Source organism: Andrena cerasifolii, chromosome 2 (assembly GCF_050908995.1).
Source record: "Andrena cerasifolii isolate SP2316 chromosome 2, iyAndCera1_principal, whole genome shotgun sequence".
Taxonomy (NCBI): domain Eukaryota; kingdom Metazoa; phylum Arthropoda; class Insecta; order Hymenoptera; family Andrenidae; genus Andrena; species Andrena cerasifolii.
Window position 1 is genome coordinate 11,883,045 of NC_135119.1, and position 27,920 is coordinate 11,910,964.

General features: G+C 42.7%; 2 protein-coding genes across 9 annotated transcripts in view; one reads left to right on the forward strand and one right to left on the reverse strand.

The window, feature by feature from the left end:
- Positions 1-11,973, forward strand: part of LOC143366420 (uncharacterized) — a 370,747-nt gene extending 358,774 nt beyond the window's left edge. The window contains exons 8-16 of one of the 7 annotated variants that reach the window (XM_076807497.1): positions 600-848; positions 2,326-2,590; positions 3,400-3,853; positions 4,161-4,425; positions 4,613-4,982; positions 5,083-5,372; positions 5,488-5,721; positions 5,959-6,109; positions 8,014-11,973. In XM_076807497.1, the coding sequence (XP_076663612.1) occupies positions 600-848; positions 2,326-2,590; positions 3,400-3,853; positions 4,161-4,425; positions 4,613-4,982; positions 5,083-5,372; positions 5,488-5,721; positions 5,959-6,109; positions 8,014-8,261 (2,526 nt within the window). In that variant the 3' untranslated portion in view covers positions 8,262-11,973. The other 6 variants (XM_076807498.1, XM_076807499.1, XM_076807500.1 and 3 more) reach the window with 6 other exon arrangements.
- Positions 11,974-12,290: 317 nt separating this feature from the next.
- Tspan6 (tetraspanin 6) lies at positions 12,291-27,460 on the reverse strand. 2 transcript variants are annotated; one of them, XM_076807523.1, is made up of 5 exons: positions 27,221-27,460; positions 14,903-15,091; positions 14,643-14,819; positions 14,290-14,508; positions 12,291-13,189 (listed from the first exon to the last, which is right to left on the reverse strand). In XM_076807523.1, the coding sequence occupies exons 1-5, from the start codon at positions 27,278-27,280 to the stop codon at positions 13,115-13,117; spliced, it is 720 nt and encodes a 239-aa protein (XP_076663638.1). In that variant the 5' UTR covers positions 27,281-27,460; the 3' UTR covers positions 12,291-13,114. The 2 variants fall into 2 exon arrangements, with proteins under 2 accessions (XP_076663638.1, XP_076663637.1); XM_076807522.1 differs by lacking the exon at positions 27,221-27,460 and adding an exon at positions 25,191-25,376.
- Between the last annotated feature and the right edge of the window lie 460 nt (positions 27,461-27,920).

The following is a 27,920-nucleotide window of genomic DNA, read 5'->3' on the forward strand; positions in this document are numbered from 1 at the left end:
TTCTCTTAGAAAAATTTAACTTTACCTTTGATCTCTCACCATTTCTTTATTTTTCAAAATTTTCAAAATCGCCTTCGTTGGACGATGTGGAATCTTATTATTATTCTGCATGCAAAATTTGAAGTAAATTCGTTGAACGTAGCGCGAGTTTTTAGGGCCACCGTTTAGCCGTCTAAAATCGAGAGACTTTCGGACATGTATCCGTAACTTCCGAAAAACAATAGTTTTTTAACTGAAACTTTTTTTATAAGTAGTTCATAATACTATGTAAACATAGTTAAAAAACGGGAAATCTGCATCAAACCGTTGACTTGTAAAAAAATCCACAAAATGTATACATTTTCCGAGGGTTCAAATGGGTATACCCCCTTAACACATTCCGCGCGGCTGATGTCGTAAGACACAAACCGACGCAACCTGCCCTGTACCTTCAGAAATGGCCGTGCGGAACGTGTTAAGCAAATAGGTAGGTTTCGTATCAGGGCGTGAATGGAAGAGAGCTTCTTACGGTAAGGGGTCGAGGATAAGAGTACGGCGTGGATGGAAGTAGCGAAGTATCGAGCGGAATTGGTAATGAGGTTTTGATGTTTGCAACGCAGGCACGCGTGCACCAGTATCAGGCACAAATCTCGAAGCTGCAGCTGGAGAACGAGTCGATGAGGGGTCAGCTGCGGGGTTTGGAGGCTGCATGCGCTGGTGAAGTGCATGCCGCGCTGGTGGCACGTCTGGCGACCTTGGAGACCGAGCACGCTGCCTTAGCGCGGGACGCGGACGCTCAGCGCCGCCAGTACGAGCGGTGCCTGGACGACGTCGCCAACCAGGTGGTCCGCGCCCTTCTATCCCAAAAGGTTCATTGCTATGCTCTCGTTACCACGTCCTCGACTTGTCTTTCTCTTACTCTTCCTTCGCTCTTTTCTTCTCTCTTCTCCGATCAATCTTCAATTCTGGTTCATTCACCTTGTACCTTCTTCGTGTCGTCTATAAATGCTATGGGAGTCCTCCGCACTTGCGCTGGAAATATAACTAAATAATTAACTGTTTGTTTCGTGTTCATACGATTTGTTTAAACGCGTCCGTCATCACTTAAACAATGGCCTTACCTAGGGGTACCCTCCGGTCAAAACGCTTGAAAAGTACGCCATTTTCATGAATTAAAAATAAGGAAACTGAACAACATATAGTAAAAAAGCCTTTTGGACTTTATTACTACATATTTGAAGAACAAATAAAAAAATCATGATTAAATTGTATCAATTTTTGTATTAAATAGACAGCGTTCAGTGCACCGCTATAGAATTAGAGCTCTTGACGGGCGCTTTCAGAACTCGTGACAGGATCGTCTGAAATAAAAAAAGTAAAATATTCTTAAAATATATGTGAACGGTTATCGCCTTGTCCGTCTTCATTGCAAACAAACAATCCTGCGATTTTTAGCACATGTTTAAACACAATGTTTAAACAACAACAAAAAATGGGTGATCCAAAATTATTCTTTGTGCATAAGGCGATAACCGTTCACATGTATTTTAAGAATATTTTTAGTTTTTTTATTTCAGACGGTCCTGTCACGAGTTCCGATGCCGCCCGTCAGGAGCTCCAATTTCTACAGTGCTACAATGAATGCTGTATATCCAATGCAAAAATTAATAAAATTCAAACAATCATTTTGCTGTCTGTTCTTCAAATATGTAGTAATAAAGTCCGAAAAGCTTTTCTACTGTATATTGTACAGTTTTTTCTGTAATTCATGAAAATCACGTATTTTTCAAGCGTTCTGACTGAAGAGTACCCTTAACATCATTCCCCTCCGATCCATCTGCATCTGCTGAGCTGCAAGGTTGCAAGGTTGCAAGGCTGCGAGTGTCCAACGCGCATATCAAATTAGACTGATTACGTAACGGGCATATTTTCGATATTATTTCATTTGTACATTTGTAGAAGGAAGTGCTGATCAGAGAGTGGAAGATTTGAACTGAATTTGAAAAGAATCTGCCCTCCGTCATCCCTGCTGCACACGATACCGTAAAAATTTCGCATCCCTTTAAATTTCTCAGAACTTTAGAGTAACGAAACTAACTGGGAGCCACTTGTGCCTTCCTAAGTGCTGATAATTTAAATCTCGCCAGGTCTTTCGTTACTTAACGTTAGCGCAACTCGAATGCATCGCAAACCGCTTATCCACGCAAGCAATAGCACCTAGATTCTTAGCGTCGAAGTCACCAAGCCTCGTTATCCGTCCGCTAACGCGCTTTTTTTACCGAATATCGTTCGAGTCGGATCGTCACCGACAAGCCCCGCTAATCATTACGCTTTCTCCGTACGCAGGGTCTCAGGGAAGAGATCGGTGCACTGCAAAGGCGCATTCGAGAGCTCGAGGCTCAAAATCGTGCGCTTTCAGGAATACTGGCTCAAGCCGCGAGTCCTGGAAGTCCGTCGGAGTTGATCCAAGGGATCCTCGAAGCTGGACCAGCGGCCGTGGTGGCTGCTCTCGGTTTGGATCCGGCTTGGGTCCCTCTGTCTAGGCCTCGTTCTCTCAATTTACAAATACCCGTCATGGCGGCTACGAAGTGCCGAAGGAACAGACCCTTGGGTATGTCTATCACCGCCGTGCTTGTCTAACGCGAAGCAAAAACGCTTTTACCAAAAAACTTACAAACTACAGATTACCAAAATACAGTGCTCAGTAATCAGAAATTTAATTCTTCGCGCGAAACCAGAGTGGGGCATTAACTAATTGGAGATAAAAATTATTTAAATAACAGATCAAATAAAAGTTACTTTAACTTTATTTAAAAATCCGGGTTAACTTTATTCGACGCATGATGAATGATTTTTTTTTTTAACTTTCATTCGTTATTCGAAACTGTTGTTTAAATTAAATCTTTTGCTTATCTTTGCGCGAAACTAAGGGAACTTACTTACAGGGAACGCCCGGAAATTCCAAAAATTCTGAAACTTTATGAATATGTAGGGGATTTCCTCCTGATTACAACGCAATTTTTGTTTGCTGCCCAATTTCACTCTAAGGGGGTGTAATTGACTCCTGAAAATCCGGTTATTTTCCAGTTTTGTGTTATAACTCGCGAACTGTAAAATAATTTGTTTACCAAATGATAGATTTCATTAAAAGAAGTAACTTTTGTCTTGAAACTTTTTTCCTATCTCTTACAGTTCGCGAGTTATAACAGAAAATCGGAAAATAGCCGAATTTTCAAGGGTTAATTTCACCCCCTTCGAGTGAATTTGCGCAGCAAACAAAAATTGCGTTGTACTCAGGAGTAGACCCCCTTCATATTCACAAAGTTTCAGAATTTTTTGAATTTCCGGGTCCGGAATGTTCCCTTGTTAGGCGATAAAAGGGAAGCTAATATCGGGGTTGCTTGAAAATCTGAAATCCAGCCCAGAAACCGTCGGAGGAGGAAGGCAGCGAGAGCCCGGAGAGCGGCAACAGGGACGAGGGTTACTCGACAATGTCCAGCGACGTGCAGGGCGAGGGCGCCCGGCAGGAGCCCTCCCGAGGGTTGGAGGATCTGAAGGAGGCGACCGACGAGACCGAGGCGGATGTTTCCCCGGACGCGCGGCTGGTCGCCCTTGACGCTGGCGATCCGGACGTCCTCTTTTTACCGCTGAACGTCACCATGGGAATAAATCCACGTCACAGCTACCCGCCGACCAAAGACCTGCTGCCGTATCAGCACGTGATGCGCAGCTTCTCTGACAGTCACCTATGCCTCAAGTTGACCACGACGACGAACTTCACGCCGTACAAGCTGCCCAGCCCCATGGGGTCGTCGTCCCTCCTCCTGGTCGAGGAGGATGGCTGGGACGCCGAGTACGTGCAACAGTGGCTCAGGTATGCCCCGAACATACCATGTATCGCAATAACAAACCGGAGGATACGCTTGATGAAAGACATTCGCCATTAACAGTCTCCTCGGGATACGTTTAAATATCCCGAGGAGCGAGCACGGCATTGAATTATTTATGAACGGTGGTGGGGCCAAGTCCTTTCATTTCGGTAATTTGCATTTTTATAGAAGACGATCAGCTAGAATTGGATTCGTTGAATAAAACAGATACGAAGGAGATGATTGCTCGTGTGTTTAACTGGGCGGTAGGGCGCAACAGCTGTGGCGATTAAACGGCGAGATAAATTTCAGGTTGGACGACAGCAGAAGTGCTCAACAACATCGAGATCTCCTCGAGTTGGAATACGACAGAGCAGAGCTGGAAGATTGGAGTTTCTCGTTGTCCACCGAGGACCTTGTTCAGAACGAATCCGCGGTGTGGAAGGAGCCCGCCGTCACCACCACCCCCGCCCTGCCAGCAATCAAGGAGCATAATCCCCTGGAATTGGAGGAGGACGCGAACGAATGCTTGTGGAATGGTGCCAGTTACCTCGCTGATAGAACGGGAGGAGAATTGGTACGAACGTCGTAACAGAATATAACAAGGACGATACGACATCCTTCCTGACAGAAATACATTTAGTTCTTTCGTCCCTCCGTGGAATACCCGCGTCATTTCTTCCTATCGTCCAGTCTTTCACGCGCGATAGTTCTGTTTGGCTGTGTTCCTTCAATTGAAGAATGCTTCTCTTCCGTCGCGCCAGGTTGCTCTTCTCATGGACGCCAGAGCGACCGGATCGTGGCCGTACGCCACGAGCCCAGGTGCTTCGTGGAGCAGCGACGAAGGAGCCCTGGAGAACTCCAGCAAACGATCATCGGCGGCGTTGTCCGGGTGCAGCGACGACCCGGACTCGCCCTCCATTGGCACAGACTTCACCAGGGACTTCTACAGGCTGGTCAAGTTCGAGAGCACGAAGAGCTTGGCGAGCACGTCGTCCAGAAGCGGAAGACCGCCGCCGGATAGAGAGCAAGCCCTCCAGAACGTGCTGTCCTTTATCGCTGAGCAGCAAATGTATTTGGTCGAGGCACCGAACAATCGTCTGGAGCGTAACAACCCGTCTCTTACAACAGAAGGTTCGTTCTTCGCTGGTGTCTGTCGTTGAAGCCGCGTTTCGGCTGTCTTCGGCAGTGATTTATTAACGTCGATGATCGAAGTGTAATTTGCCGCGGGTAGTTCTAGAGGGAAGCGAGAGCAAGGACGTGTGCGGAACGGAGGCGATGTGCGCCGAGATGGAAGCGCCCGTCGATCAAGATAACAGTAACGCGGAAAACATCGTTGAAACGAGCAGTAACGACGATCTGCTGGATCAGATACCCGTGCCGTCTCTGGCACCGGAGGAGAGAATAATCAGCGCAGTGGCTTGCAACGGCGGCGTATCTTACACCACGGTTGCGCCGTCCGAATTGGGCGCTGTCCCTGAGGAGGACGAGGAGGCGGCCACGTCCTCCACGCCGAGCACAGTTGTAAGTTCCCTCTTACAAGAGAGTCATTCCGGATTTAATACCGCATTATCGACCGTCGAAGAATTTCATTGGAACGTGGAGAATGTTGTTAGTGTTATTTCTTTATTGCTACTAGGTGAGCCCAGCAAGAGCACCTCTGCTGATCGAGGGAAGGGACCGATCGCTGAGCTTCCACGAACGCGCTACGTCGAAGGACGTCATAGACGAGCTAAATCGAATGATCAGGAAGAACGAGGAGAACAACGCCAACCAAGACAACCAGGTGCCGCTCGAAAAATTGGATCTCGCTTGCTGCTGTCCAACCGGATGGGTTCACGTTGAACGGGATATTGACTTCACCGACCCAAAAGTAAGTTTCGAGGAGTGAAAGAGTCTGGTCGTTGGGTACAGAGTCCGAGTGTCGATACCTTCTCGTTTAACCTGTTAGCTGGGCCGTTTTTGAGCAAAAGAAGCCTCCTGTAGATTTGGAAATGTAAACTTCCAACGTCTGAACGACGAGTGGAACACATCTGTCCCAGTTAACAAGTTGAGAATAACGACTGCTAAGAATGAAATGATTCGCTTTAAAAAATCGCGACTCCCCCAGGCAAGAGCCAACCTCCTAGACGTGATGCTGGCAAGCAGCGAGAGTTCTTCAGCGACATCGAGCAGCGGATCAGCCGGAAGTGACTCGGGGGATGAACCGCCGGATTACCGTCACTTGCACAGACTACACCGGTACCGACGACAAAAGAAAGGTATTTATCAACGGTCCTCGTTAGAGCGCATCCTCATCCCGCCCAGTCCCGCGCATCGCTCTCAGATGCTTCTTCCCTAACTGAGAAACTATACCCTCCGCTTCACACAAATTGCCGAGGCGCGTTCAACGGTACCGCTCGTGACGAAACACTTGATAACTTTCCACTTCTCGTTGATCTTTCGCTGTACTTTTATATCCTTTCGGAAACGATACACGCAGCAAACGCGTCTTATTCACGAGCAATCTTCTTCCGAGAATGCACTACGAAAGTATCGCTTCCGCTTGTTACACTCGACATAACATCACTAACGACATCTCTAAATCACGCTAATATACCCAGAAGCACCGTTGCCGAATAATTGAACCAACAGATCATCGAGTCGTCTGTTTAAGAGTCTGCTCGAGTGAAAGTTCCTAGAACGCGATGATGAGGGTCGAGAGGAAAGTGCCGGTCTTCTAGCCACGGTGTCGAACGGTATATTAGCGTGGGCTCTGCACTACTAACGCGTGAACACGGTACGCTGCTAACACCATCACTGTACTGTCACAATGAAACGGAAACAAGACCACTGAACGCCTGGTAGCCCTCGCTCTGTACATAGCCTTTTCCACGTTTTCTGTTCAGATGGTAGCTCCTACGCGGTGTGCTTTGATTGTCACAAGAAAAGCTACGTAGTTCGGCTTAGTGACGATCAGTTTCTGTAACCGACATGCCAGTTGGGGAGGAATCGTTTCGCCCGGGACCTACAATTCAACCTGAACTGTACGGCCACTACGGACTTTCCATTGGCTTACTAACAGATTATTAACCAGAAGACGATACAGAAACGAATTCGATCCGGGCCACCTTTACGCAATTCCAACTTCTCGCCTCTCGCAAAGTACGTGGGGCAGCCCTCGTGGATCCTCGTCTCGCGGTTAACACATTACGAACACGATCGTACATTTATATTTTATTATATCGAGATGCAGCATCAAACGGATAGGTCCGTGGTTGACCGTAAAAAATTTGTCCGTAATGTGTTAATAGATTACTTTTTTCATTTTTTTTTATTTCCTTTGAACGTACAGAATAACGTCGTTGTAAAGCTAAATGAGGCAGACTTTCAAAAACTGTGTAAATTGTGTAAATGTGTTCCTATGGTCCCCGCTGTACATCGGGTATTGTCAGCACCGTTATCGAGCCGGTGACTCGTCTGGAATTGCGTCAAGGGTGTCGCGTAGAGCAGTTACTTTCTCTCTCATTCTATATAAGATTGGTACTTTTCAAGTGTCATTGGCAGGTACTCGACTATTACACAATATCGTTCACTCATGCTATCTCTACTACGGCCTTCGAACGCTCTCATCGTTCTTCACTCTTGCCATCGTTTCTCTGTTAGGCCCGGTGCAGGCGAGCGGCCCTTAACGCAACTAACCATCGCAGTTACAGAACTCTAACATCTCGTTCATTTCGATCACACCGCATCGCTCGTGGCAGCCGACTAGCAGGGGAGTCGAGTCGAGTAACGTCGCACCCTACCGTCGTTGTAAGAAGCTTTCTTGGGAGGATAAGACCGAACGCGCTATTCGGCTGTCACGAGCCGCGAAACAGAAGGAAGTCGTGCGCTTGCCAATGCAAAGTGTCCTCGAGAGAACGGTAATGTCCACGAGAGAAGTTAACTGGCCCAGTGAGCGCGGGAATTGACAACGGAGGGGGCGGAGATATGAGAAATCTATGGAGACACGAGTAAATACCTTGTAGAGGAGAGTGAGGGGGAGAGAAAGAGAGAGAGGGGCGTGATACGTGTTAAGAGTGCTAAGCCGAGCTACTCTGTGTCTGCTAGAGCCGGTATAGGAAGAGAGAGAAAAGAGATCAAGTGAGGTCTGAGGCATGTTGACCCGCTGCGCTTGGTTTCTCAGCATCGGCGGCCCAGGCACACCGTGTGCTGCGACTACCGTCCACCTGGGGCTCGAGGCCGTCGATTATCGAACGCGGCGACGACTTCTTCGTGCGATACGGGGACAAGGAACGCGAAGCGGTGGCCTCCTTCGACTTCCTCGACGAGATCGTGCCGCCATCCTCGGCAGGCTCCAACGCCAGTCTCATCGATCTGGACAACGCGCCATCCGCGGAGCCTCGCGGCGACATCATGAAGCTATCCCCGTAGGATATCAGCTTCCAGTGGGATACGAGTCGCCCGATCAGGTCTCTAAAGCTACGCGCCAGCCGAGAGCTGTCGTCAGGGATAGGCAAACTGCTTCGCTCGATCACGGGATCGACAGATATTCCTGGTAGCAATGGGCATCAAGGCCCCTCTTCCGATTAACTCCAGTCGCTTCGAATTTCATTCGGATCATAAGAGTGTTGGGTATCGACGGGTGAGAGGGTTGGTGGATCTTCGGAATTTTTAATCTTTTATTTCTGCCCACTGCCAACTTGTTCTAATGCAACACCATTCTCGTGATTCGAATAGCACTCGAAGCGATTGGAAGTGTGCTGAGTTGTTTGAAAATTTTCAAGAGAATTGTACGCCTATCACTGATCCCACCTTTGTTCTGTAATACACTTGGCAAATATTCGCGCGACTCTTTGTGGACGTCTATTCGCGGAGAGGAACTGTTACGTTGCAACGTATTATTTATAAATGAAAACTGGTGAAACGACTTCTCCAGTTGCGACGAATAAACTCGAGTCGTACCATTCTGGTGGATTCAAATATTCCCGAATGTATTCGGCAGGTTTCTCATAGAAGGTCAGTATAGCTTTATTGTAGTAAGAAGCTTTAATGGAAACTTGTTTGTCTACTCATTTCCTGTGGTCCTGAGTGTACAGAGCACGAGATTAAACATCCTCGCAGAATGCCCTCCACACCTCCTTGCCATAAATCACACCCTTTCTTAACACATGCCGCACGGCCATTGCTGAAGGTATAGGGCAGGTAGCGTCGGTTTGTGTCTTACGACATCAGCCGTGCGGAATGTGTTAATCAGACGACAATTCAATGTTGACGCAAAAGATGAACTAGGGTAACGAGATGTGTAAATGGATAGATGTGTGTATCATAGTTTGCCTATCTGTGACAAAACTTCTCGAGGTGCGCACATGTTCCAGCCCCAAGCTACTCGCTACTTCTTACCGCATCCTGATCATTGAACTCGCACTGGAACGTTCGAATCTGTAAATAGGGTACTCATTTTCCTATGAATAAGAGCAGTTGCTCGTTATCCGATCGCACGTATCAGAGTTTTTGTACACCTTCAGAAACGCGTCGGAGGCGACTACTGGAGATAACTGCGAGACTAATAGCATCGTTTCATCTGGACGCCGTTCAATGAGACGACTCTCGTAGAACTCACACGGCAAGGCATCCGTGCCTTGCTAATTTTTATTTGCGAGCTTCCTCGTCGTAGGACTATTAAGCGAACCGTTACCGATAAGCGGATCTGATCTGTCGCACAGGAGGCTCAGCTCCGATCAGTGAAAGAATTCCGTTTCGATAATACGATTCCCTCTCGACTACTTAACTTTATACGTACAGATAAGGGGGCAGCCGGCAGAAGACAATTGTTGTACTTGAAGCGTACTATTGCTCACGACGTGGAAATAGATTTCTTAATTAGCGCGCGGACTTAACACCGGAGTATGAGCCAATCTCTGTGAGAGGTGGTCCGAACACTATTAGTAACATTAGTAGCATGTACAGTGCATACGAATTGCCACGATGGAGACCGTCATAGACTGAAACTATGATCCTACCTCGCGCCGCGAGCACATACGAATCCTGTGAGAATGATTCTAAGCATTTCGAACAGTACTTCCATCGGCGATACTTCTTGAGACTAGATCGAGTAACGGTACCAAGCGCGGTAGGTTTTATTAAAAATCGTCTTTAACGCGCAACGGAGTATTGCCGTCGTTGGGGATCCACGCACAGAAAGCTTCCCCTGACTTCTCGTCGTGCTTTCCAACGGGAACTCAAGAGTCTCGGGGAAGAAGTTAGACACTGATCGGATAAAGTGCAACCTCCGAATGATTTCCATTGAACGGACACGCACAAACGCGGTGTTCGGCGGATGGTGGTAACTGTTTCTACGTTTTCCAACGAAACCCCTATGATTTAAACGCGTCGCGTTATCTTCCGAAACTGAGCTTAGAAACCACTAGATTAAGGCTATTCAAAGATTTTGTATGGATACGAAAATTTCTACCATTCCCTGGACGAACCTGGACGGACTGTTGACGAAGCACGTAATCTATTCTTGTTTTGTGTAGGGCACGCATTATACGAGGTGTTTCAAAGCTCTGGGTACAAACCCACCTGGGGGAAGCGTGGGAAGACACAAGGAGGTTCTAATAAAGACAGGTCTGAATTAGAAGGGGGGTTTCACTCGATACCCACTTGCTGTAGGTACGAACATTTTTAAAATTCTTTTTACCACCAGCCTGTGCTTATTCGAATTTTGTTGACACTTTCAGTCAGTCCTGATGTTTAGTTACGTATAGCTACGTTTGTGACCACGGCTTTGAGACACCCTCCATACAGGCTGCCCCAAAATTATGGGGCAAGCAGAAACATGCAAATTCCTTATACTATAAGAAAAAAGGTATTTACCACTTTGCAATCTGAGGCTTCCATTTCGAGGTGAGTTGGAATATAAAAATCCGACTGCTGAGACATGCTATTTCCACTTACCCACGAGATATTCACTTGTGTCATAAAGAATACTAATCAAAACGAGCTTTATTTCCTCCACGGAGATGATATTCGTGTTTACCCCTGATCAATTAGTTGGGGCGCGCTGAAACTTGAATCGTTTACAATTTGAAAGTGAATGCTTCGATTGCAAAGTGGCAAGGGATGTCCCTGGTCGTCTCACTGTTTTTTTTTTTTTGGGGCACGTTTGTATATACGCTACAGATATGTACGACTTTCGTTTCGTTTTCGACGAAGGTTCGTCGAGCCTCTGTACATCCGGCGAGCTGTGTAAGATAGCGGAATGTTTAATTTTTAACGGATACGCATGAGTGGTAGATGATAGAAAGAAAAGAAACTCGCAAGGAAGGTAGATAAGTACGTTACGATCAGAACGCCGTACCAACTACATGCATAGATGCGTTTCGTCGTGATTTGTACGAAATGTGCACGCTACTCCGAAGGAAACGTGGACGCGTCCTCGAGATTGGCGGTGTCGTGACACGCGTTTGGTCAAATTACTAGGAGTAAAATATATCATTAGTCCGTGTAACGTTAAGGTAATGGATCGATAGAGATCGGGAATATTTTACATGTAGGCATAATTAAACACGATGGATATTTTCAATATTTGAAACGAAGACTGTATGGGTACAAAGTTGTCTTTTGCGTTCACCCGTTAATACGCTATTCCCCGTACTCGTAGTCTAACGATGTCTGTTAATATGTTAATTGAACGGCTAAGTGGGATGCGGCACGTGTAAGATGAAGCCGAATCAGACTTTACGTTGCCAGGACCGGAATAATCGATATTACAGGAGCACGTGTCGTATAATTTGTATCTAGCTTAACAATAGAATGGTGTTAATCGTGCTGTATCGATAATTTTAATATTTAGCAACTACAACGAACAAGTTCCGACGAAAACAACTTTTGTCCTGCAGTCTCGGGAGTAATCGATTAACGACATAGACGTAAGGTACGCGTAAGGTTACATTGTATCGGAAATGCGATTATTAAGCACCTGCTCCTCCTCCCAATCGAAGGGGATAGAGAATGGAATACCAAGAAATCGATAGCCGTAAATATGTGATTGGGAAACTGTAAATAGTATGTATTATAGCACAACAGATGTAAGTTATCCTCTCTTGAACTTAATAAATAACGACAATATAACGAATGTAAAGGCGCATAATGGATGTTCAATTTAGAAAACCGTTCCCACAAAAACAGAAAGAAGAAACAGTAATGATAATGTCCCGCGGTCAACGCGATCGTATTGTCCACTACGATGGACAAAGTAACTCGATAAATAATTGAAGTAATCTGCTCGCGTCTATGTCTGGTTTGCATGTAAATAGCTGTGATAAATATACTCGATTGATTTTTATTAAAATGAAATTTGGGAACATGGTGGAGGCGTAAGAGTAGGTATGTGTTTTGAATTTCACTTTTCCCTCCTTGATGAGAACAAAACACGAGAGATCAGCGTTATAACAATGGTAACTTGGACAAAACAGATTTTATTACAAGAGAATATATAATTCGACAATTAATCTCTGAAAAGTTTAGTGAATATGTGCTGTACAAACAACATGAATTGTATTTTATCAAAACATCTGTACGCGATGTGTAATACTTATCAAAATATTCTTATAAAAAATATTTTTCCATACGTTCGCGGAGCTTCAGAACGCGCTGTGATTTTAGCTTTCCTTTAGCACGATTAAAGTACTCTAGGAATACAACATTTTTAATTCGAAGTATCACGAATTCTGAAACTCAGATCTCGCTATCTTCGGCCCGACAATTTGGTAATGATCTTTTGCCCGCTGTGTGCAGAAATGCTAGGTACTGTTATACGTGAACGTACGAATGTCATGTTAATTTCGAAACATGAAAAGAATGGCCGAACCTCTAGAAATATTTTGCACCGATTACTATTATTACTATTATTATCGCTACTACTAGTACTATTGTTGTGTTTCGCCTATCATTAATACAAAAAATCTATCCAGTTCAATGGTAATATATCAAAATAAAAAATACATTAAATAACATGTTTACGCGTTCAATATCATATATACCACGATCGAAGATTTGAAACAAAAGACTATACTGGAAATTCAAATGAAAAGGCACTTCATCGTCCTCCCGCGCTTACCATCTTACGTCTATCGTTCATTAGATCTCTCTCTAAATTTGTTTTGCAATTTGTAACTTCTACCGCGTCTCAAGACCGACTTGTTTATGGTAGAATAGTGTTGTTAATTATATTAATTTTCACATAACGTATATACGTATACACTTTTGATCGTTCAGCCTCCTTAAACCCTGTAACCCCTACGTTCGGTGTTCCTGATGGAATTCGCCAAGCAAAGTGCGAAGATTATGCCGACCAGCTGGAACATAATAAAACACGTATACGTGCAGTAAAGATTCTATGCTACGACAATAATAAAAGTCTATATTTCGGCTATAGTTTGCGCGAAGTTACACGCATGCGTAGTAAACGACCGATAAAGAGCATGTGAATAAGCGCCCATTGGCTTTCAGTAAGTAATGTAAGTATGGTTTAACCAACGATCTTTGAGCTTGGAGCACGCTAAGCGTCGAAATCTTAGCGTGGGAATAATTCAAAGCGAAATTTAACAAATACGTTGCAATGCTTCCAATGGCGGATTTAAAGATTTGTCGCTTCCCGAAATTTACCGCTCCCCAAAATTTGCCGCTTCCCGAAATTTGTGGCTCCCCAAAATTTCCCGCTCCCCGAAATTTGCCATTCTCCGAAATTTCCCGCTCCCTAAAATTTTCCACTTCCCGAAATTTGTCATTCCCCGAAATGTCGCTCCACAAAATTTGCCGCTCCCCGAAATTTCTCGCTTCCCAAAATTTGCCGCTTCCCGAAATTTGTGGCTCCACAAAATTAGCCGCTCCCCGAAATTTCCTGTTCCCCGAAATTTGTCGCTCCCCAAAATTTGCCGCTTTCCGAAATTTGTCGCTTCCCGAAATTTGTGGGCTCCACAAAATTAGCCGCTCCCCGAAATTTCCCATTCCCCGAAATTTGTCACTCCCCAAAATTTCCCGCCCCCTGAAATTTTCCGCTCCCCGAAATTTGTCATTCCCCGAAATGTCGCTCCACAAAATTTGCCACTCCCCGAAATTTGTCGCTCCCCAAAATTTGCCGCTTCCCGAAATTTGTGGCTCCAAATTAGCCGCTCCCCGAAATTTGTCGCTCGCCAAAATTTGCCGCTTTCCGAAATTTGTGGCTCTACAAAATTAGCCGCTCCCCGAAATTTCCCGCTCCCCAAAATTTGCCACTCCCCAAAATTTGCCGCTCCCCAAAATTTGCCACTCCCCAAAATTTGCCACTCCCCAAAATTTACCGCCCTAGGCTGCAGCCTACTTAGCCTATAAGTACCCAAATCCGCCCCTGAATGTTTCCCACAAATAAATAATCATTTGGAAAGCACGCATAACGAGCTCTGAGGAAGAAGCTTACCTCAATTCCAGCAATACCAATGGCGACACTACCCAGCACGGTTCCTGCGGTTTGAAGGGCTTCTGCGATTTTGTCTGCACAGCCTGGAACATTCTTCGCTTCACTCGCCGAGCAAAACTGCTCCCTTTCCGCTTTGCCGCAACAACTCCAGGGGATTTTGCCGGTGAAGTTGCCATGAGGAGCGAAGTCGTCTGCAGAGTTGACGCCACAGCATTTCAACTGTAACGAATTATGCGAATCACTCGGAGCCAACCTATTTATACTTGCGCGCGTAAAATCGCTAGAGACATCTCGCAGCCAGATCTACTGGAAGGATTCAGATCCGCGAGACCATTCCTGTGAAGCATACTTACGCTGCTTTGAATAATATTAACAATTTCTGCTTCCTCCGCGTTCCTAGGGTATTCGTTGAATATGTTAGTGTAAGTGGATTTGATAGAGATCTGGTTGTCGGTGTTCTTGAAGACGACGAACGCGTACACAGCAACCGCCACTTGTATTATCAAGATGAAGAGGAGGATCGACGCGAACTGAAAGGAGACACGGTTTCCGTATTATTGGAGCGTCGGTTTCAATGATACGATTCAATAATGCGATTCGCACGACCACTCACCGTGATAGTCATGCAATGACTCTCTCTGATGGCGCCGCAGCATCCGAAGAACGAGATCACGAAGATAATGCTCCCGATAACGATTAACACTATCGACGGGAACATAACATTCATTTCAACCGTCTTCGTTAGATTGGACAACTGCAGGTGTATGATGACACCGATGGCGAGGATTCCTATGCCACATACCTGCAACAGGACAAATTTCAAAGGTGAGTATACGGTTGACGAGACAACGGTACGGGATAGGGGAACTCGATGGAACGCACTCCCAAATATATTAATATATTAATGACACCCCGTATATGCCTGAATCCCTGTAGTTAAGCCTGTAAGTTTCTTGAAATAAAGAAAATTTCGAAGTCTCGTAAGAAAAAAAGACGTTCACCATCGGAGATGAAGGACCTTTTTTTTACTTTCATGTGGAGCGCTATTGTAATATTCTCGAACGTTTTAGGAGTCACGCACCCTTCAATTACCGGGGTCTTCGAGTTTCTATACAATTATATAAGCTTGTGATTAAAGACTAGGACAACTTGCTCCATCGTTAGCAGCGGCTTATTACATCACATTGCACAATATCAACCGGTTGGCATTGAACATTCTGTACACGGTACACACCACGATTGCGAATGTCCCGTAGGTGAATTTGGGTCATGTCCTAGGTGCGAGCCAGGTGGTTCAACGTACTTTTGACAGAGTGTAATTACCGGGACGTCGAGCGAAGACGGCTTAATAAATATAATAATTAATATATAATATAATATATTATAATATAATATAATATAATATAATATAATATAATATAATATAATATAATATAATATAATATAATATAATATAATATAATATAATATAATATAATATAATATAATATAATATAATATAATATAATATAAATATAATATAATATAATGTAATACTTAATATACTATACTATAATAATGAAGTATTATATTTTAAATAATTAATATAAGTTGCTGAGCAATGAAAGTTATTCGTATGCCGTTGTCGCAACATATAATTTCTAGGTAAGCTATCTCCGAGAAGACACTTTTTCTGGTTAAGTCCAATAATGATTCACCGATAAAGCAAGATCAATACCGGCAATATCTATGTACTTCATAAGTTTTATACGATAGACGAGGCCTATCGCGTAACACAGGCAAACGCGTGGTATAATCTTGCATGTCATTAATGCTGCGGTTATTTGAATGTGTATCAACTGATATCACCGTTTGTGCAATTGAATAAATTAGTAGCGTAGACAGGCGACCAGCAATGATCATTTAAACGCTTCTTCCTACCCTGATTCTTTCCAGCGCGGTACACTTTTCATTCTTATCTAACACTTTCGTTACCGTATCATCGCGTTATCGTACCGTTTCCTAAATTCGTAGAACGGACTTTCGGCCACGTTTCATCTGGCCTTTCCCGTTTTACTGGGATTAGAAATACTTCTTGCGGAACCCGGCAGTCCAGAATAGAGATACAATTATTCTTTATAGCCGCAGCCGAACGCGTAAGGTTTATTATTAAAGCTAAATTCCGGTTAAATTGGGTACTGTTATCTGCGATCGTCACGTGTCAATCACTAAACATTATTCATACTTCTGCACTGCCAGACTACTTAGAACTCGTGAAACGACAGCGATGGAATCACTGCCAGTAATTACGAGATCCCGAGAGCACCAAGATAAGATTACCCTTTGGAAATATTGTAAACAATTCGACGATAGTGCTTAAGTGACACTATTCTCAAGATAAAACATTCGCAAAGTGAATCGATGGAACTATTATTCTCAAAAGCTGCCAACTTCCATCGCCACTGACAAGCTTCGTTTGATCATTTCGCAAAATAACCTCGACAAACCTACGTCATTCCTTTTATCCGTCGCGAAACTACGGCTCCGTGCAAATAGGGCAAGTAATTTCATAAAGGGAAGAATGAGGGCGACCTACAAGCAGCCAGAGAACACCTTCGCCCGCGAGAAAGTCGGCTGTGTATTCGTCCTCCTAAAAGCTGTTTCACTTAAGGATCGGCATCTACGCTGATAGTCGATATTTCTAGTAATCAATATTTGCATGGGTCGATGGAAATGTAACAGTGCACGTTGCATCCTTGACACGTTACAGAGGCACACTTTCTCCGAGCTATGTATACATTCAAAATTATCCTGATCGATTCAGCTTTACTACTTGACAACGTGAGTTTAACATTTCAAGCCCGCCTTTGACTATAGTCCCACGACTTGCGAGTGCTGCGTCCCAGTTTCGCCCGAGGATATGTACGAGTTAGGAAGTTACTTCTTCATGCAAGTCTTTTTCACTCGCAACTGTTTCTTCTATTCGTATCGGAATAAATTTCTGATGCGCTAGAAACAGCTTTGCTTCGGCTGTCTTCGTTAATGCATAGACGGTTTAAATGTGAGAATCCAGCTCGCCTGATGCCTTGTGAAAAGTTGGTTACGTACGCCTGCTGCGATATGTAACACCGTCACGCAAAGATTTCATCGCTAACTGGATGACATCATCCTACTCCCGTAGTTTTCAACGCCAACTTCCGCTGAAATCACGTGCGCCTATCGATGGAAATAATGGCTGCATTTAAACCTGGCGCTCGAATACCGAAAATCTACCGGGCGATATAAAATTTCTGTGGCAAATACGCACCGAAATATTTGAACGAAGCTTGACAATGTTGGCCACCGAGGAACGTTGATTAGTGATTCTAATATCAGTTAAATCGCTAAAAAAAAGGTGTTATGTAATCACTCAAATACTATTTCAAGACTTTGATTAGGGTAATACTTTGCAAACTCTAATCGTGGATTCGTAGTCGTTTGAGTGGGTGAAACAGCGAGGTAGAAATTAGAGCTGGGTCTATTCGAATAATTTAATATTAGAATAGTTTACAAGTATTCGAATGCTACGAATAAACTTCGAATATTTGAGTATTCGAATGTTATTATTCGAATACTATTCGAATACTGTACATCAGTATTCGAATAGTATGGTGTGAAGCGGATCAAAATTAGTTTACAAGATTTCACTCTGACAAATGAACCTAAAGAACTTGATTTATAATTCACACCATACTATTCGAATACTTAAATATTCGAATACTTAAATATTCGAATACTTAAATATTCGAATACTTAAATATGCGAATACTTAGATATTCGAATTATATTCGCCAAATAATTGAGCAACTGAAGTATTCGAATATTCGAATACCGAAAAATTCAACAAATAGTCCCAGCCCTACTCGAAATAGCGATATTGGAATTTTTAAATAAGTATTTGCGATATCGCTTAAAATATTACAAAAACACATTAGGTACCTACATGTGTTCACTAAAGAAACATTTACACGCTGAATGGCGAGCAAAGTAGGTACAATTTTTCTCGCAAATTGATAAGCGTGAGCAAGTTTGATAAGTAATTCTTATTGCCGAAATGTTTAAGCACAGGGACAGCACATCGACGATCCCAAGAATTGATTAATTTGATAGCTATGGAACGAAATCTGATAAGCAGAACAGAGAACGAACAGTTACTTTTCAGATCACTGCTTGGTACTTTCCATTTATTGTACATTTATGTGCATGTATCAGATAACGCAGCCTAGCACTGGCGTCGATGAGCCAATTAAAACCACATAAATCAATTCGGACGTTTAAGGGGGTATTCTGGTCTGACTAGGCGTTTTCGTCGCGTTATTTCAGATTTTTTTTACAAAGAACCCATCAATTTTATTATTATTTAGTTCATTGCTACATGTTTATTGATTTTTGAACTATATTTACAAATTTTGTCAATAGAAAAAAATTAAAATCAAACGCAGTTTACTGCTTTAAAGTAATGGTGAAAAAAACATAGTTTCACGGTGCCCATGATTGGGCTCGTTCTAGCGATCTATAACAAAAAATGAAAAGAGATTCTTTATCTGTATGGCTGTGGCTATCGTCCCTACCAGAATGATAAAAAAATATTGAAAATTAAGCAAATGGCGGCGGTTTGAAAATTAAGTTTCGATTTTCGCACAATCTTTCAACTTTAAAGGTCTGTGAAAGTTTAAAAACAAAATATTTTATCATAATTCTGGTAGGGACGATAGCCACATGTGTGCTGATAATATATGCAAAACTTGGACTGAGTTGGTCCAGCCGATCTTGAAATATCATGGTCACCAGTTCGAAAAACACGATTTCGAGAAAAATGCGTTTAAATTTTTGCGTACAATTTAGACAGAAAGGTGACCTAGGAGAGTAACGGTCTCTTTGTAACCAAACGGTTGATTTTTGTGTTTTAAAAGACACAGAAGTGCACCCCCCCCCTCACCACCCCCAGAAAGAACAGTCCGCCAAAACTTTGCCAAAATACACTTGCAGGAACAAAACTGTTATGCGTCGGCCGTCCCGCTCAGTGAGCGCGCCATATACCTACCTATTCTGCACCCTGTAGCTCTGCAAATAATACGAATTGGAAAACATCCTTTTCCACACGTATTACCCATATAATGTACCTGTAGAAAATCCAAAAAAAAAAATGTTTTTTTTTTCGCCCGTCAGACTAGAATACCCCCTTAACGGATGCTTGTAGCTAAAATTATTCCTCGTATTAATAGCATTTGGCGCCAGTGCAAGTTATCGACGCGTTACTAGTAGTCATTAGCATTGCAGAACTACCACTTCACTGATCAAAGCCGATCGTTTCCTAGCGATTCACTGATCTTCAAGGAACAAAACGTTATCCAACGCACACCGTTATTTCCCCGTGTCAGCCTTCGAACTTCCCTCAGTAAGCTCCGAGCTACGAAAAGTAAACCGGCCACCGAAAGCTGGCCAAGGTTCGAAACCTTGAATGGACAAAAGGACGCGCGACGTGCAAAGTTTCTTTCTTTGCATCTGCGTGTTTTAACAGCCGAAATCGCATGTGGCGATGACTCATCGTTCACAGGAATACGTTCCTTCCAATATACGCAATCGATCACAACTTCCAGTATACGCCCATCATATCATCTTTATTTTGAGAGAGAAATTGCAAAATGGACAGAGGTCCCTTCGCATTGCACTTACCTACTTAATTAATTTGATAGTTAAATATTAAGTACCAGCATCGATAGAGCCAGCCAGGGAGACTGAGAACTGTCTTACTCTGACCCGATCAATGGAAACAGAATGAAGGTGACACTTGTGATCCTTGCGACCCTAAGTTTCGGTTTCTTGTTTTCTCACGTTCTTTTCAACGGCATTTCTCAGACGCTCGGAGCATGTTTACTTTAGCGCCTAGACAGTTTGACTCATTTCGCTATTCCTCGTCGTGTAGCGCTATATGCATGGTCAGCGAAGTTCGAGAAATCTGCCGAGCGTTAAAGTAAACAGGTTTCCAGCGTCGCAACAAGGACGTTAAAAAACGTGGGAAAAATACGCGAACCTCGAGAGGGTCACAACATCTATCTCGCTGTTCGTGCCCCTCACTCGGCTTCCATTCCTAGGCGCACGAAAACCGAAAGTCGAACGCTATAGACGACTTTGCCGAGGCTTATTGCTTCCATCTACAATTTCGATGCATAAACCGATCAAATATGTTTCATTTAACGCTTATATTATTTACCGTTACGACTTCGCTATAGCACTAAGAAAGTTTTGGTGGAAATCGAAACGAGAAAATATTAAAAAAAAAGTTACAGGACCGGGGGGATGGATGTTGACAGTAGCAATGGAAAAAGAAAGTTTATTGCGATACAGTGAGACTGGAAAGTACATATTGCACGATGTTGTAAATTGGAATGTAACAAGTCTGACACATACACAACTTTTCACAGAATCGATAGTTTCTTATCTCTATTCTTAGAAGCAATGAAACCACGTGTACTGTATACGCGTTGTTGTCGTGGAGATGTGTATCTCCGCTGAAGCCTTAACGTGTTCCAAGTTAATCGATATCATTCTGTAAGTGGTTCCAAAAATCATTGCGAATGGAAAATCGATAAGAGACTACCCCAACTATTCCAGTGGTCTGATAGATTGCGGTCATTATCTGCTTCAAATTTCCATGAATTGTGTGAAATACAGCAACTAATTCCCAAGCAAAGCAAGCAACAGTTGAGAAGGAAAAATATACAGAGAACTGATCCGTTCTCTGCACTGCACTGTAATCAAACGGATAAAACGTCACCGCAGAGAGTATGAGTCATTTTCATTTTAATCCCCCCAATGCTACTGGCTGATGATTGAATGGAATTATCGACGTTGAATACTTGTTCGCCCATAAAGCTCCAGTTATTCGAGAAGAAATAGTTTCTAGCTGCAGGACCCTTTCAAAAACTCCGACGTCACACCACCCACTGTTAACGCAGCAACGATTCATTCAAACTTTCTTAAACGCTGACCTTGATCCCTTCACGTTCGTCCTAAGTGACAATTTTCTGCGCCACAACCTCGTCGCGTTCTGCGCAACAGGGAGGTTATTTAAATTTTTTTTAGGAGCTTCATTCGCTTGCAACTCTGTATCGATGTGCAAAATATTCCAGGTAGGCGAGGAAACATGCCAGCCTCGTTAAATAGTTTCATGCGCGGTGCAAACGGTGTCCGTGGTACTATTGTAAATTACAGAGTTATGTAAAAGGATCCGTCAGAAACAAGCGCAATTTTTTACTTTATCATCGTGGTCATCGTTGCACACAACCTTGCGTTTCTTTCAAATAATGGCTCTCTTGTTGTATTCCGTAGCTTAGTATTTCTTTCATTTTATATAATAATAACTCAATACAATTGACGGAAACTTACAAGGGGAGGACACCATGGGGTTGACACCGATTTTGATGAGCCTTGGCACGCTGGATCTATGTCGGAAATAAGTAAATAGGTGTCCGAGCGTTTCTGCCAATGGGCCTTAATAATAGAAATATTTCATATTTCATATTTCATATTCCATATTCCATATTTCATATTTCATATTTCATATTTCATATTTCATATTTCACATTTCATATTTCACATTTCATATTTCACATTTCATATTTCACATTTCATATTTCACATTTCATATTTCACATTTCATATTTCACATTTCATATTTCACATTTCATATTTCACATTTCATATTTCACATTTCATATTTCACATTTCATATTTCACATTTCATATTTCACATTTCATATTTCACATTTCATATTTCACATTTCATATTTCACATTTCATATTTCACATTTCATATTTCACATTTCATATTTCACATTTCATATTTCACATTTCATATTTCACATTTCATATTTCACATTTCATATTTCACATTTCACATTTCATATTTCACATTTCATATTTCACATTTCATATTTCACATTTCATATTTCACATTTCATATTTCACATTTCATATCTCATATTTCATTGTTGAATTAGTTTTAAGTATTTTTAATATTAGTATACGTAGTACTAATTAATGTTTAATTTTATGTTATGGTTAGGCCTATTAACAGTTTATACTGCGGCCTCGCCTTTACTCGCCTTTACTTTCTCCTTATGTACTATACCTTTGTTTTACGAGTAATAAAGACGAAATAATAATAATAAGAATAATAATATTTACATGGAAATTATTACAAATTTCATAGTGGCCGTGGGGTTTTAATGGGTAAAAATCCCCCACTACCCTGGCGCCGCCGGGGGATTCCCCTCTGAAGGAGTCGGGGTATCTTTTGAAGATTTCCTCAAGTTAAAAAAAATGTATAAAAAAAAATTTATAAAGTTTTTTTTAACGTGGAGACATCTTCAAAAGGCACCCCGACGCCTCCAGAAGGGAATCTCCCGCGGACGCCAGGGTAGTATGGGATTTTTACCCACTAAAACCCCCCGACAACTATGAAATTTACATGTAAATATCTTTATTATTAAGGCCCATTGGCAGAAACGCTCGGACACCTATTTACTTATTTTCGACATAGATCTAGCGTGCCAAAGCTCATCAAAATCAGTGTCTACCGCATGGTGTCCTCCCCTTGTTAGACGAATACAGATTACTTATAATAGACTCAGAACTAGATTATGGTGTCAAGACTGTTCGGACTGAAGTGCTCATTTTAGGGAGAATTGCGTGTAATATATAGGTACGGGTTTCAGTAGGCTGGAAAGTGGGGGGTTGTCCTGAGTTTAACGGTCGATAAGGGATGAAGCATAGAGATCAAGGTGCAAGGATGAGTGATAAGGAACAGATGGAGCCATGGAGGAAAGAATTTGGGATGTTTACTATTGCTACCTGAAAGAGTAACTACTGTGTATAGAAAAAGAAATTTAAACGACGTTGGTATACAACACTCTTTGTATTCTGTTTTTTCTTTTTTTTAATAATGTGATTAGTACTAGTAGCTACTGTCAATACTGGTAACCGGAGCGTAGATTTTGCATCCAGTACAATCTAATAAATATTGCACTGCAATCGACTTATCAAATAAACCATAATTGGCTTTCGAACGTGTTTAAGATTACAGAAGGACATGGCGATACTGTCGACAGGAAGTGAAAATGTCTAATAACAGTAGATTAAACTGCGATAGGAGTCCCATTTAACCAGAATCCAGCTCGGAGGCTCCAAGAACGCGCCAGTTCTTAATGACGTCAGCCATAATGCATGGAACTCGATATGATTCACAGTCAACAGGGACACCCGTACAATGAAACTTAACCCGCGGAGCGTTTCACTTTTGTGAGAATTGTACTGCGTCCTAGAGGATTGTAATTTCAATGCGACAGTGTCATGATTAACGTTGGGATCATTTGGATTTGAAAGATAAATGCTAATAGCAAAGCATACACACTGCTCCGGACAAATATTCTATCAGTGATGCCGCAGACTAGACATTGAAATGTACCGTCCCCTTCTCACTGCCATCATCTACTTCCCTTCAAAATTAACAACGGATGCTTATGTTTAGTGAGGCGCTCAAGACCGATCGAATCGCTTCGAATCTATGCCACAATGTTTCGAATCGCTTCGAATCTCGGGCAAAAGTTATTATTTATTTGTTTGTTTATTTATTTATTTTCACATTAACGGTCGAAACCATTTCGCATTCTAACAAGTCCAACATAAAAACGTAAAGTAGAGACAGCAATGACACAGCACATGAAGATGATACAACAAAACAAAAATAGAAAAAGAACGAGAAGCTCCACTTAAGCCGGGAATCCACTGGGAAGCTAAGCTATGCTAAGCTAAGCTATGCAAGGCGATGCTATGTTTTAACATAGCTTTTGGTGGAAACGGTTCCATAAGAATGTATGAAGCTAATTTTTTTTAAAACGTAGCAAGGCATACAGCTTAGCAAACATAGCTTAGCTTCCCGGTGGATTCCCGGCTTAACTTCGCTGCAAGAGGCCCTGAACCTGCAGATGGATCCAGAGAATAAGTCCAGGCTTTTAAAACATGTATTGACGCAATTCCTAACGAAGAGAGTCACTATTGTTAAAATAAAAGTATTAAGTGTTTACATAAACAATAAGAAAATATACTACTTCTGTCATAAAAGTTTACGTTATTATTTTACAACCACCTTCCATTTTACACGCAGCACACAAAATAATTTTACTTAATAATTAATACTTTTATTTTAAAAAGGCTTGCAAGTTTTACAACATTCGAAGAAAGACTCTTAGAGTCTTCTTAGACGTGGGAAATTTTTTTCCCACAACTGCCTATTTCAAATAACAGTCGAAGCGATTCTCGAAACTTCCATTCGGAATTTGGAGAGAATCTCGAAACTCGAGAGTATCGAGATCCTCGCCCGATCCCGCCCGAATCTTTCCGACCCGTTCCGAAGCTCGGGTTTCCGTGCTTCGAGACTCGAGACGGGCCGCACACTCCTATTCAAGGCCTATCAAGACTTTCAAGAAATTCTTGTTTCGAATAACAGTCGAAGCGATTCGAAACTTTCGTCCACGATTCGAAGCGATTCGAATCTTCTGTCCAGGATTCGAAGCGATTCCAAACTTTTTCCCGGGATTCGAAATGATTCGAAACTTCTGTCCAGGATTTCAGGCGATTCGAATCTATGCAGAATTGAATAACTTCGAAGCGTTTCGAATCCCCATCACTACTCGTGTTCGAGAAAGTATTCCCAAGAATCTCTTATGAATTTCCTCCACGATTCCTTTCAAGGCCTTAGCTTGCAAAGAACGCCTCAACGGTTGGAAAGAATTCAATTGGTCAAGCAGGTAGAGCTCTAATACCGACACAGCGATCAGGTCTGTCGGTAAACGAACGAATATCGACTGTCATTTACTTACAGCGAACAGAAGATTGAAAATAAAGAGTAACCATTTGATACATCCCGAAACACAGCTCATCTTGTCGCGCATTCGCTTTGAATTCGATTGGATCGCACGGGGCCCGGACCCGAAAGGAAGAGAAACGCAACTAAAACTAAACCGCCACAAGGACGATCGGCAGCGACGTGCACGGGCCGAGGACGAGGCGAGCGTGGAGCGGACACTAAAAACACGATGAGTAGTGTGCATCAGCCGAAATGCCTGCAACCAGTATCTCTCTCTCTCTCTCTCTGTCCCCCTTTTTCTCTGTCTCCCCCCGTCCCTCCCTGTTTCATCTCACACCGCATCATCGCATCGTTCGGGATTCCCTGGCAGCCAATGGCTCGCGACCACGTCACACATTTTATTTCCTAAGGAAACTGGCTCGAGCACGCGGGCACTAGACTGCACGGGAGACAAAAATGAGGAAAATAGGTTAGCAAGAAATTTTGCAATCGTGTGACACGAAGTCGTGGAATTCTGATAAGGAAAGAAGGCAAGTGGGATGATTGAAATTGCTTTTGCGATTCTACAGAAGTGCCAGTGGATTTGTTATGGCACGGTTGTTCTGGGATAAATGTGACTTGAGAATAATCAATGGGAGGGTACAAATGCGCAACACCCACGATGAATAAAAATTAGATTTATGCAGAGCAGGTGTTACTCGAAATATCGAACACGACCGAGTTCCCTGAACATCGAGCATAACGAACTGCACTGACACAGATAGAATCGCTATATCGATTATCTAATAGCTGAAAAGGATATATATTTATCCCCCTTTTTTTCCTATCGCTATTCAGAACATACGGCACAGGTGTATCGCGGTCGCTTATTCAGCCTTATGATTAATCCGTGTCATCCAATGGTTTGAAAAAGAATATTTAAGAACTCCTATATGGAGAATTTCGAAATATGAATCGACGACTTCTATTACACTTCGTAGGGACCGAAACGTGATGCGATAAGCACAGGAAGGGAACGTAATCTAAACAAAATTTTAGGCGCCATAACCTAGATTCTAGAGATGTAATGCGGTTGAAAGTGTTAAGACAAATAAATTTGACCGATACGGAATGTCACATCGACAAAAATGTTTTGGATGTATAAAATTGCTTAAACTCTGTCTAGCTATGATAATTCGCGAAAATAATGAAGCTTTTTAACGCCAACGGTTTTTCTTATCGCATGACTCACGCTCGTTCTGTCGCTCACAGAGGCTGACGCGTGTTTAAACAAGCATGTATGAAAAAAACACTGACTCAGAAATTCGACCCACTCCTCGGAAATATCCTTCTTCTCCCCCACCGCATGCGTGAAATTTAATTCACAGGGCACCGAAATCTCCAATTAACCGACTAGATGAATTCTGTGATTAGACACATTCCGTTTGAGATACGATTGACGTGATGCAGCGAGAAACAGTTATGTACGCTACGCTATTCTCTTTTCCAGCCAAACATAATTGCATAAAATTAAAATAACTTGAAAATGAAATACGTTAATCGTGGAGTTTTACTACACTTCGATTGGCAGTATCAAAATTAATGAACTTGAAACCATAGTTAATAAGATCGAAAAAAAAGCTAAGATAAGAAGTAATTTACTGCAGCTGGGAATTGCGTAAACGAACGAGTTGTTGAACGATCGAACAAGAGAGCTGGTTTATTGATAATATTTAAAAATAGCGCATGCATTGATTGGGCAGTACAAATCAAATACAACGTAAAAACTTGGACTCGGGCTATACACTACATACAGGGCGGCAATCTATGCAGTGCCGCCGCCGCAGCAGCAGGGCAGTGATAATTAAAAGTGTTAGAACACGTATCTGTCTTTCATTTAACCGCCAACTTGCCAATAAGTGGTAAATAGCAACATGATCTTCAATTACTTCGTGAGAATCGAATACTACGTCGTACACGGCTATTTAAGTTCCACGAGTAAACTACACACATACACGCATAGCTGTGTGTACGTAGGTTCGTCGAAAGAATGCCTCAACTTACCGCAAAGATGAAGTTAAATATGAAGAGTAGGTATTTTATCATTCCCATTCCGCAACTCATCTTGACTGATTTTGATCTCGCGCAATTAGTCCGGTTGCAAGGAAGTCGATCGTTGAAATAACGAAAGTCGTTCAGAGGACGCACAAACAGACGCTCAACAGGTTAGGTTGCGAAAGGCGCGAGCAACAACTGTGATACACAGACGTCTCGCGGTCAACTGAACCGACTGAACGTAGAGCCGAAACGAGTTCCCGTACAGCGCAATATGTAGCGCCGCGCCCGCCTTTATCTGGAAAGATTAAGGAAGCTCAAATGCTCTGTACACTTCGCATAGGCGTCGAGGGCGTCGATAATGCGGTGTAAATAGGATGCACGAAATATCAGAACAATCAAATTCTAACCGCTCATTGATTCTGTCTCCTTTTCCTTCTCCATGAAAGCTGGTTTCCTTTTGAATCGGTCAATCGAGGAAGCTCTATACTCTGTAGGATGCATCGCTCGACTTTACGCGTAGAGTAATAAAAATGTCGATATTCAGGTTATGTTTAATACGATTGTGAGGCTTTTTTAAGAAGCGTATAAAGGTCTTGCTGTGAATAAAAAATATATTTTAACTTCAGGAGATTCGTATGCAAATGAAACCTATGGAATAAAATTCTCTTATAGAGATAGCGAGAATTACATAAGGATAGGGGAAATT